The sequence below is a fragment of the Pipistrellus hanaki genome (genome assembly GCF_964339955.1).
Source record: "Pipistrellus hanaki genome assembly, chromosome: 3".
NCBI classification, from domain to species: Eukaryota; Metazoa; Chordata; class Mammalia; order Chiroptera; family Vespertilionidae; genus Pipistrellus; species Pipistrellus hanaki.
In genome coordinates, this window is record NC_140505.1 from 164,505,531 (window position 1) to 164,518,399 (window position 12,869).

Here is a 12,869-nt window from a genome sequence, read left to right on the forward strand (position 1 = left end):
ATGAGTACCTACTGACAATCAGTTATCTTTGTAGTCAGCTAAATGTAGATAGTTACTGGAATGTTTTTTGTTTGTTTGTGTATATTATTTGTTGCTTTACTTTCTCTTTTACTACCCTCCCCCTTCTCTTCCCCTCTCCCTCATACTTTCCTTCTCCCTCCCCCTTCCCCTCCTTCTTTTTTTAAGTATATTTTATTGATTTTTTACCGAGAGGAAGAGAGAGGGATAGAGTGTTAGAAACATCGATGAGAGAGAATCATCGATCAGTTACCTCTTGCATACCTCTACTGGGGATATGCCCATAACCAAGGTACATGCCCTTGACTGGAATTGAACCTGAGACCTTTCAGTCTGCAGGCTGACGCTCTATTCACTTAGCCAAACCGTTTTAGGCTGTTGCTTTACTTTCTAACAACATATTAGGATTGTCTCTATTTTTGAAGATAAATTTTTACTCTGAAAAGATTGCATTTTTACTCGGTCAACAAACTATTAAATGGTTTAAATAATAGAAATAAGGAGCAGTTAAGAATGAGTTGAGAGTTTGACGTACGTGTCCAATCATGAACTTTCCTTGGGCTTATCCATGTTGACCTTGATATACTCTGGTACCTATAGCAGTACAGTACATAAAATATTCCGTTTGAGCAAAACACATAATGCCCCCTTGTAACCTTTTGGCTAGATCTGTAAGACCATATCTTGATTGCTAAAGTAGAACAGACAAATTGCAACAATGAATAATCCTTGATCCGATATTTCTTGTCCTCTGATTAAAATGACTAATTTAGAGTAGTATGGCAGACAGGAAGAGAGGGGTTGAGATGAGTAGTATGCTTTTTTAAAGAATCTGGGAAGGGTGATATAGGCACGTGTTTTATAATACAGTAGAAAGCTTTACAAAATCGCATGGCCTAAAAAAAATCTGTATATTTTAACAACTAAGCATTTTTACTTGTCATAACCTCAAGAACTTTTTTGATTTATGATTTAGAAAAGTAGAAACAATTTAGTACAGGTGGTGTTTCCCACTTTATAGGTTGTAACCATTTATAAAAATTATGTTGTACAGTTTGGAAACCATTGGTTTTCTTAAGGAGCTGTACTGGAAATGCAGAGGGAAACCATCTGCAGTATTTTGTTTACTGCTCTAGAGTCCTTTGCTCAAGGTAATACAGAGGAAGGTAGTTACGTGGCAACAGGGTAGTTAAATATTAAAATGTTACAGCTCATCTGTGGTTACAGCTCTGCTCATTGTACCTGCAAGGTTTTATGATTTACTATTTTTAGAGGTCATTTAATGTCATATGAAATTGGACTTCAGAGTTTTTATTTTATTAAAGATAATTTTAGAACTATGTTCCTATCTTTACATCTAGCTGGATTACATCATGCCTAGATAGTGTTATCCATTTGCCTTTATGAGTATGTCGAACTGTACTAATTTAGCATTTGGCACACATATGGAAAAAGGATATCTAGCAATAAAAAAGATATCATATGAGATGCTAATTTCCTCACTAATTTTTGTTTGTTCTAGTTAGTAGAATATCAGTGAATAATAATTCTCAAGGCTGATTTATAAAAAGTAGACAATTTAAAAAAAATAATTAATGTGGAATGGGGGTGGTTTGGGGTAGGTGGGATGGTTTTCTCTACTTCTTGTTCCAAAATGTTGTTCTCTGAAATGTGTTCAATTGAGAACTGAATTGGCAGAAAAAGTTAAACTTTTATTCTTATCCTGGGAGAAAATGGTAACAGTGAATATTCTTCTACCCCTTCTGAGAATTCATACTCAACAACTTTTTGTTTCTGTGAGTGTAATGTTTACTTTTTTTTTTTTTAAATGCTGATTTTTTTTGGTGGTGATAGCCAAGGTCTGGGATCTCTCTTATGTCCTGATTCCTCTCCTCTCTTTCCCTCCCACTCCTCTCCCCACTCTTCCTCCCCCTTCTCCTCCTTCCACTTCCCCTCCCCATCCTCTCCCTTCCCTTCCCCTTCTTCCCCTTTCTCCTCTCCCTTCCTTCCCTCCCTCTCTCTCCTCCCCCTCTTCTTCTCCTCCCCTTCTCCCTCTTCTTCCCCTCCCCTCCCCTCTTCTTTCCCTCCCCATCCCCTCCCCCTCTCCTCTTCTTCCCCTCCCCCTCCCCTCCCCCTTCTCTTCTCCTCTCCCTCATACCTTCCTTCTCCCTCCCCCTTCCCCTCCTTCCTATACCCAGCATACAACCAAAGCCTAACTCGGCTCTTGTCTGAACTACCTGAAATAGTTTTCCAGGGAGTGAATCATCAGGAGTTTCTATTTGATGAATCTGAACCCTTACTTTTTTTTTCTTCCATCTTTTCAGTTCAGTTTAAAAAACACAGAATAAATAAATGGTGAGAATATATAAATCTCCCATACAAAGATTCCAAAATAATTTATGTACTTACCATGTTTCCCCGAAAATAAGACATCCTCCGAAAATAAGACCTAGCCCATGGAAAGGTAAGACATCCCCTGAAAATAAGACCTAGCACAACTTTGGGAGAAAAAATTAATATAAGACACTGTCTTATTTTTGGGGAAACAGGGAAGATACTCTTTCCTCAGGGAAGTGTAGCACAATTCTTTTTTTTTTTTTTTAATATATTTTTTTTATTGATTTTATACAGAGAGGAAGGGAGAGAGATAGAGAGTCAGAAACATCGATGAGAGAGAGTAATCGATCAGCTGCCTCTTGCACACCCCCCACTGGGGATATGCTCGCAACCAAGGTACATGCCCTTGACCGGAATCGAACCTGGGACCCCTCAGTCCCCAAGCCGACGCTCTATCCACTGAGCCAAACCGGTCCCGGCACAATTCTTTATTCCTCTGGTGTGGGCTGCATATAATGACATCCCTCCTGTCATTAAGAGGCCTGTATAGTGGTGATGAGGGAAGTCACTTTATAGTGGAAAAACTTGGCAAATGCTGCCTCAGTCAGTGACGAGTTTAGCATAAACAATGGTAAGTCCTGCTAATCATAGGTCCTCGAGAAGATGTGATGAGAATGGCACATATTTTGTGGTCTTCCTCTCCCAAACCTGTAACTCCAGTCTAACCAAGAGAAGATATCAGACAAATCCTTATGAAATATCAGAGTACAGTACTTCTTCAAAAACTGGGAAGGTCATTATTGCAGGATGAATTGTGTCCCCAAGAAGATACATTGAAGTCCCTATATCTGAGAATGTGACCTCATTTGGGTTGGGTCTTTGTAGATGAAATCTAGTTAAGATGAGGTCATACTGGGCTGGGTGGACCCTAGTCCACTGACTGGTGTCCTTGTAAGAAGAAGGGAATTTGGAGACAGGTAGACACACAGAGGAGGCCACTTGAAGACAGAGGCCATGACTGGAGTGATTCATCTACAGCTAAGGAAAGCCAAGGTTACCAGCAACCATCAGAAGCGAAAGGAGGCAAGAAAGGATTCCTCTCATACAGTCTTCAGAGACAGTGTAGCTGCCAACACAATGATTTTGGATTTCTAGCCTTCAGAACCAAGAGAGAATAAATTTCTATTGTTTTAATCCACTCAGTTTGTGGTAGTTTGTTACAGCAGCCCTAGGAACCTAATTTAGTCATCAAAAGGAAGAAAAGTCAGGAAATGGGTCGCAATCCGGAGGAGTCTGATGAGACATAAGATCTAAATGTAATGTATTATGGATAGGATCCTGGGAAAGAAGCATATATTAGGTTAAAACACACACACACACACACACACACACACACGAAAACACACAAAATAAAACAAAACAAAACAAAACAAAACAAAACAAAACGAAAAAACCAAGCAACTTGGGATAAAGTGTTATAGGTGAAAATGGGTTATCCCTATCCCCACTGAGTGCTGGGAATGGGGTCCTTACAATAACTAGGCTAATTACAGCAGTGTCATTAGTATTCACTTTAGTTAATTATGAAATATAGATATCGATTCATTAATTGTGACAACTATATCATGCTAGTGTAAGATGTTAACAATAAGGAAATGGGGTGTGCAGTATTATTTTCTATACCACCTTTACTTTTATTTATATCTAAAATGATTCAAAATAAAAAAAGTTCATTGCGAAAACATTTTAAAAGCCCAGAATTTAGCCGCAGTTTTAATTGATCTCAACGGCATGCTAGGGAGTGAATGACAATCCCTTTAGGTAGCAGTGGTGAAGAGGCACTTGAACCTACTTTAGCTGATCAACTACATCACAGGTGCTGTTGAGTCAGAAATTTTCACTGATAAAGTATATGCCATGTTAAAAGTCAATATATTATAGCAATCACTATATGAGGCTATCTGATATGTCCACCGTTAATCATGGAAATAATATAATCAGAGAGACATACATTCAAGCTTGTATAGGCAAGGTATATGTAAGAAGGAAAATTCATAAATAAATATATGGGGATTTTAATGAAAATTTCTCATGTCACATGTGAAATTGAATGGAAACCTTGTTGAGAAGTAGCTCAAGGTCTGATCTAACCACCATGTCTCCCCACACCCAATCCCAGCAGGATACAGAGCCTGGTAATAGAGAGGTTGAGATAATTTCTTCTCTCTAAAATTTAGAGCCTAAATTATTCCCTTTACTGCCATATTTTTTATAGCTGTTGGAAGATTCCAGCTAAATTCCTTTTCACCTTTAATATGTATTTAATTATAATAGAAGAAATGCAAATGACCCAGGTAAATTTATGGGTATCACATGCTATTTACATAGGGATAAAACACTTAACAACACTTTCATATTTAGAAATTGTCTCAACTATGATAAAAAATTAATCCACTAAAGTAATACAAATAGCCGAAACCGGTTTGGCTCAGTGGATAGAGCGTCAGCCTGCAGACTGAAAGGTACCAGGTTTGACTCCGGTTGCAGGCACATCCCCAGTGAGGGTTGCAGGGGGAGGCAGCTGATCGATGTTTCTAGCTCTCTATCCCTCTCCCTTCCTCTCTGTAAAAAATCAATAAAATATATATATTTAAAAAATAAATAAAGTAATACAAATAAACATTTAGATATTTAATCAGTAAAAAGTTATTATTACTCAAAGCCAAATTCAGCTTAACTAATAATACATTTACAACATTCTAATTAAAAGGAATAGACCTGATGACATTTTTCCACATTCCTCAGTGAACAGAATGTTAAGTAATAAAGCCATTTCACAAAATAATGACACTGTTGTTTTCGTACTATCTCTTTCACTAAAGTAAATCCTCTTCCCTTCCATTTTCACACTAGCATTTTTAGTACCTTCTGTTAAGAAAACATGACTAAAATAAAGATTATCGTTGAGGAACCCAGCGTGAAAAGACCTGAAAACTGCTGGAGAGTACACAGTGGTCAAACTAGCAGCGTCACTTACTGGAAAGAAAATTGGATATAAATCAGCCAGGTCAGGGTTTAAATCCTGGTTCTAATTCTAGCTTCTTGTGTTACCACTTAGGCAAATGACGGAACTTATTCGAGGCTGTATTTTAGCTGTATGAGGTAAAGCTAATTACCACCTCAAATTGTTCTCAGGATGGAATGAGGTGAGGTTTACAAAATATCATCTGGAGTGGGGGCTCACTGAACGTTGTTTGCTTTCCCCCTTTTTGTTCTCTGCCTGTGATTATATCTGATACAAGAAACAGATAGGACATTACTGTTCAATCATTCATGGCACTAGATGATTTTTAAGAGTTTCCAAGTAACACACAAATGGCACCTAGGCTCTTTATCTCACTTCCTTCATTTATAAAATGGGAACAGTACTTCAAAAATTAATGTGAAAATTAAGATAATGGATAGAAAACATTTACCACAATAACTTGGTACAGGGTAAATGGTCAATAAATAGCAGCTATTCTTTTAAAAATTAGCACATTTTCTCAAATCAGCATGGTATTAACAATGTTTTGAACTGAGGTAGTAGTCATTTTCTATATATAACATCCAAGCAGTGTATGTGTGCTGATGATGTCATCATAGCAACAAGAATTAGAAGGGAATACTGAAGCAGTAGTAATAGGGTATATTTGGCTCTCCTCTGTGTTAGGCCTTTGTATAAACTCTGTCACAATATTGAACATATAATTAGTGCGAAAGTGTTTCTTTTTAGTTGGTTATTGAATTTTAATAATGAGTATTCTTCTTCAGCTAGTTGTTAAACCAACATTCTGGTTTGAACATAGATTCTCCGCCAAATTATGTTCCAACTTACAAACAACCTAAGAATTTTCTCATAATTATAAAAAAGGGGAACCGAGATAATTATTTTTAAGTGATTACAGTGTATTGGTTTAAAGATATAAAATTGTTCTCTACATTTATATTGGCCTTGAGAAAATATGATTTCTATATGGCCTAGAAATTATTGCAATACCTTCACAAGTGTTAGCCACTATTAACATTTATTATTATTATTATTATTACTATTATAACAGTTTGTTTTTATTAGTTTTCCAAGTCTGTTCATATATAAAAGTTCTTTATTTCTAAATGTTAGGTCAAATGACAGAGGGAAATAGATGGTGACATCTCTACCGACAGTATTGGTAAGAGTTATTGAAAAGTAGTCATTCTAGAAGACCCTGTAGGAGACACTGTGTAATGATTCAGAAGGTTTAAGACAGATTGTTAGTGTTTTTAGTTTTTGAATTTCTAGCCTTCAGAACCAATAGCACAATCATTAGTAGACGATGTCACAGCGTATTGCTTAAAAAATTAATCTCAATGGTCTTTTAGTTAAAGTCTCATATAATGATAATCACTCCCATCTTGTTTTAACTTAGATCAAGAAACATACATTAAATTGAAATTGAAGTATAGATACTTCAATATACTTTGTCAAAGCCAAACAAACAAGTAAACAAAACCTTAAGTAAACAAAAATGTCTGTGACATTTTCTCAGAGAACAAATTATTTTTAAGGACAGCTTAATGTACAAAGAGCTACTAGTGTGTGTTAGCCAGATTGGGCAGGTGGTGTTCTAACATCTAGTCACGACTACATACTCATCAGTTTGAAAATTGATATCAGATGTAAGAAGAAGTAAAGAAAGGTGAGTCTAAATTCTATCTAGCTATCATCTATCTATCTATCTGTCTATCTATCTATCTATCTATCCTCTATCTATCTTAAAACTTTCTAATACAGATTTAACTTGCTTAGCTTACTATAGCCTTGTTTATTTCTTCAGTGATTTTTATTCATTCTATTTACTTTCCTTTTAAAACTTCAGTGTTTAACATTTTTGTTGTGCTTAATTTAGGTCTTACATTGTTTTATTTTTATCTTTGTAATTGCCAAATAATATTATTTTCTGTAGAAGAGTAACATTATAATAACTATAACTTATAAAAGGTGTTTTCTTAAGGAAATCGATGCTCTATTTCAAATCTTTTAGAAGTTGTTATGACAGGTTTGGTATACACTTTTAGTTGAATTAAGTAGATAATTTAGTAGTTAACTGTGTAGAGTCCTTAAACTTGCCATGATAAAGAAAAGCTTTGTCTTCCTTGGCTTTTAAGTTGTCTTATCAGCTAATAAAAATTAAAACATCTTACTTTTCAGTAAGAGTTGATTCAAGGTATAAATTGAATGTCTTCTTAAGGCCTAAAGGTAAACAGACATTTGTAATTGTTTTCTTTGCAAGGTGTGTGTTGTAATTGCTGTATTTAAATATTTGAAAACTTCTATATTGCTACATGAACATTGTGACAGGTGAAACTATGATAGCTAAATGACAAAAGTTTCTATGTTTTTAAAATTCAGTTTAGCAAATCAATATTTTCTGTTCCCTTTTCTAATGCTCTCTTACTCTGACATACCGCTATTTTAAAAAACAAAACAAAACAAAAAACAAACCATGTATTATTTGACTGTCATGAAGAATTAAACATGAAAAAGATGAGATACTGTGGCTATCACTTTTCATTAAAGCCAGCCGCTGTGGTTTTAAAATGCAGACCAGATCAAAATCAGTACAAACCCTGGGGATTTAATTCTGAATGAACCAGCTTCTTTTGAAAGAGTACTTCTTACTTTTAACTTTGGAAGTTAAATTTACATATGCATCTGTCTCATTTGATGTTTCACTAGTCCTGTGAACGAGGAAGACCAGGAATTATCTCTATTTTACTGATGAGAAAATTAGTACCGAGGTTTAATTGACTTGCGTAGGCTAGTCTGTGCCAGAGATAGTGTCAGAGTTTTAGCCTTTCAACTTGTGAATGCCTGTGTCTTAAACAGTAGTTCTAAATTCATAGTGTTATTCCTGTCCTCTGTCCTGGCCAGAGTTCTGGAATAATGTGCTCTACCTGGACTTGCTAGGCTTATGAGATACAATTGTAAAACATTAGGAGTTTTGTAAGCTGCTGTTAGACCATTAATAGCTTGAAATGGGCCATGTGTGAATATTAATTCCATGGAAATTAACAAGCACTACAAATCAGGGTTTCATTTTTCCTCCTGAGAAATGGTTTACCTACCACTATATCGAAGTATAAGTTGAAGGAAAACAAATAACAAGAAAAACAGAATAGATCAATTTAATATAAATATAATATAATTTTATAAATGCAGTACTTATCTAGGATAGAGGTGAATATTTCTTTGTTCCTTAATTTAGAAATTTGCTTCTATGCTGCATATAAATATGGGCAAGACTATTAGGAGAACTTGAACTGAATCCTAACCAGTTTTTAAGATCTAACTCAAGTTCAAGCTCTCGAAAAAATTATGCAGTTAGTTTGACTTTTCCTTTTGAACCTCTAGTGGGTTTCAAATAGAGCCACATACATGGAGACTTATTTACTGTGTTTTTCATATGGATTAATGTATCTCCTTAAGTATATAATGATTCTGAAGAGTGAGACATAGATTTTCCTTTCTTCTTTCTTTCTTTGAATAATTATTTAATGAACACCTATTTTATGCCTGCTGCTATCTTTACTGCTTAGGAAACACCAGTTATCAAACAAAAGTCTATGCCTTTATGAAGCTTATATTCTGGTGGAGAGTCAGAAATTAATTTAAACAAATGAAAAATATCATTATGGTTAAGTACTTGGCAAACTTGTTTATAGTGTAGAGAGTGACTAATGGTGGGTTTTCATCTATTCATGGAGGTCAGTAAAAGCTTCCCTGAGGACACTGAACTGGCATCTGAAGAATGAGAATGAATTAATTTGAAGTTATTAGGTTTTTAAAATATATGAATACAAATATTCAAAATTTATAGTAATATTTTAAAAGTTTATCTTTACTTTGTTGAAAGATATCAAACCCCCTCTCCCCTCACTGACCCCTTCTAGTCCCACCCACCCTCACCCCAGGCCTTCACCACACTATTGTCCATGGGTTATACATATCTATAATAATAAAAATGTATATGCTAATTAGACTGGATGTCCTTCCGGAAGACCTTTTGGACAAAGCCTGGGGTGCAAGGGAAGCCGGGGTCCTGGGTGCCAGAGGGAAGCTGGTGCCAGCAGCCGGGAGAGGGGAGGCCTACTCTTGCACCAATTTAGTGCATTGGGCCTCTAGTGTGCATATAAATCCCCCTGTTAATCTCTTCTCACCTGTAGACTTTTCATGCCTTCCCAATCTGAATCAAGTTCCCTAATCATATGGTCTATATATCCTTCTGAATTTTCCCTTTTAAAGATAACAGCATTTAAAATTTTATATTTATTCATGAAGTGTCTGTTTTTTTCCACTAGACCATTGGCCCAAAGGTGGGATTATGTCAGTTCTGTTTACCTTGCTAGTACCTGACACCCAGTGGTCACTAGGTAGTTGTTAATGCTCCTCCTCCCTTTGCCAGTATCTTATAAAAAAAGCTGTGGTATGTCCTACCTACCTCTCCTTTATCAAGAAAACATAGTAATAGGATGTGGCAAAAGTAGGTTTATAGTTAGTCATATGGAAAATAATACAGTAATTATTAAATAATAATACAAGAATAAACTTTGTGTTTTGTGTATTCACACTATAAACCTATTTTGTCCTACTCTATATATGAAAGTCAGGAAAATAAGACAATGTCCAAAATGGTTTAGTGCCACAGAACCCAGGCAATACCAAGTATCTGGAGTGAATTGAAATTAATCAGGTGTAGCGGGATTGTCTCGGAGAAAAAAAGTCAGGGCCATTGGATTTGGCAGTAAGAAAGTTTTACTTATTCATCTTGTTTGAAGAAAATGTGTTCAATTTGTGAAACAGCTTTAAAAAATTATTTCTGAAGTTAAATTACCTGGTACTAATTTTTAAAATTGTTTTCTTGTGAAAAGTAAAAGGAATGTTTAAATGAACACATCTTGTAAAAAAACATGTATTCAAGTGTGTATATATGAGATATTGTCCAATATACTATGGAAGAAGGAAGAGGAGGAGGGAGGGATGAAGAAAAGAAAATTAGATGCAGGGAATAGAGTTGATGGGATTGTGAAATGATTATCTTTATATGATAGGACTCAGGAAGATATTTTTTCCACTTTGCACTTTTATGTATTTTATTCTTTTCTATATTTCTCAAGTTTTTAAATTAAATTAACCTATACTAGTTTATAATAAAACAATAAATGGTACAACTTATGAAGCTCACAGTTGATTATGAGTGATTTTTTTCCTTGACTAAATTTACTAACAATTTTAGTATATTAATGTTAAATGTTAATTGGATCTTTGTTTATAAGTCCATTCGTACTTCTTGTGCCTGAGCTCCTTGAGGGTGGAGATATTTGTGTTTATATTTCCAGCATCACCCTGGCAATGACAGATATTTGTTAAATGGTTAACTTTGAAATTGAGGTGTCATGATCCTTTTATTGCCTTCAGTCTTTGTACCTTTCATTTTGTAGAACACATGATTGAAAGCCACGATGAATGGTCATATTTCTAATCATCCCAGCGGTTTTGGAATGTATGGATCTCAAATGAAGTAAGTTGGAAGGTTTATATTTAATTTGTTGTTTAAATTTGATTTGTTTTTATCTTTTTAATGAAAATATTAGTTTTATTTCTTTATGTAGTTCATTCCTCCTTAACATATAATGTTTTTGTGACACTAACATGTTTGCTGTTTCTGATAAGAAAAGATGCTTATGTAATATCAACTCCAAGGGTACTGATTTAATATAAGATGTTTTTATTCTGGTATATACTCCTCTAGCTGAGTATAGACTCTACTTCAGAGCTTTCTGTTTCTCTGGAGAAATTTATTAATGTTCTTCTAAGATATTGGCATTTGAGGAGATTTAAATGTCATCTAATCCAGTCTACAAAGATATTAACCATTGTGTAAAAAAAAAAAAAAATAGATCAGACACACAAAACAATCCTTGTGGCTCCAGGTACAACTTGAGATCACCACTCTGACTTAAGTGGCATTGCCTTACATATTGCGATTAATATTGTTATTTTATATTGGCCATTGTGGTATATAGTTTGCTCATCATTTTTAAAAACCAGATTAATCACATTGTAAAGAGTTATGCTTCTCTCTTTCTTTCTACAAAGATTATTGGAAATCTCTTTACTTTTGACCAGAAACACCCCTTATGTCAGCTACCAATTTTTCTTGTACATCAGGGAAAGCTTGGCCACACTCTTGGGTGTTTTTTTTCCTTCTGTTTTCTTACAACGAATATCCACTTAATCATGAATTTATAATAATTTATTCTATTAAATTCTATTCTGTCCCTTTCTTTTATTTTAGCCCTGTTTATGGCCATTATCTCCTCTAGCTGAATTTTTATAGCACCTTTCTATCCCGTTCCTTGCCATTAGTTTCTGAATTGTCTTTAAAAAAATTGGATCATGTCACTTCCTTGTATAAACATATTTACTATACCTAGAAATAAAATTTAATTATTAAGCCATCTATTTGCCTTCTCTACACCTTGAGCCATTGTCTGACGAGGGACATCACATTAGATGCATTTTTTCTCAGACACCATGCTTGTTCTTGAAGCCGTGTCCAGGCGCCTTTTCCTCACTCAATTCTCCACTTGTATGAAGAGCTTCTTCCCATTCATTTAGACTCTGCTTCAATGTCAACTTGGCTGTAAATTCTTGGGCATCCTGATAAAAATGTTAGTCTTTCTATAATCCTACATGTGTTAGATATTAGTTTTACCCAGATATTACATTCTATAACTATTTTATTTGTTTCATTAACAGTACCCTGTTCCCCTAACCCCTATACCACTTATTCTTCTAGTTTAGGACTTAATAAATGTTTACTGAATAAATAGAAAAAAGCAATTTAAATATATTATGTTTGCTTCGTATAACGTATTAGGAGGAGGAAGAGGAGGAGGCTAGTTTTAAGATAAAGCTGATCAAATTTAATGATAAAATGTTATTTTGGTTAATTGCATTTAAATATTTGTGAAAATAGGGAATATTCCATTACAGCTGGAATCATTGAGAGCTTTTTATAACTGGATTACTGCTCGGTATGGCAAACTTAAACTCTTCTAAGAACTTTCAACCTTGGTGAACTTTCTTGGCTACAGTTTCACTTTGGCATTTGAGAGGAGGTGTGATTTGCACCAGTTTCTATTTCCTGACCATTTAGCAGAACAGGATCCGCCTCATTTTGGCAAATCTAGTTAGCATAAGTTCAGTATGTTTGTTTAAAGCACATGGTGATGATGGTGCATTGGAATTTTTATTGACAGTTTTGAATTTTTATGACTAACTTTGGACTTTAACCCAGCACAATGACCATTTTTTTATTACAGTGGCTACGGATCACCACCCACCTTTTCCCAGATGGACAGAGAACAAAGTTCAAAAACAAGTGCAAAGGCTCTTTATGGTATGTTTAGCTATTTGAATGGGTATAATT

General features: G+C 34.9%; 1 protein-coding gene across 3 annotated transcripts in view; it reads left to right on the forward strand.

Annotated features, from left to right (window-relative positions):
- Positions 1-12,869, forward strand: part of EPS8 (EGFR pathway substrate 8, signaling adaptor) — a 156,752-nt gene that overhangs the window by 79,704 nt on the left and 64,179 nt on the right. For 2 of the 3 annotated variants that reach the window (XM_084877907.1, XM_084877908.1), the window contains exons 3-4: positions 10,876-10,955; positions 12,763-12,839. In XM_084877907.1, the coding sequence (XP_084734033.1) occupies positions 10,897-10,955; positions 12,763-12,839 (136 nt within the window). In that variant the 5' untranslated portion in view covers positions 10,876-10,896. Of the gene's footprint in view, positions 1-200; positions 311-10,875; positions 10,956-12,762; positions 12,840-12,869 lie in introns of those variants that run through there. The other variant, XM_084877909.1, reaches the window with a different exon arrangement.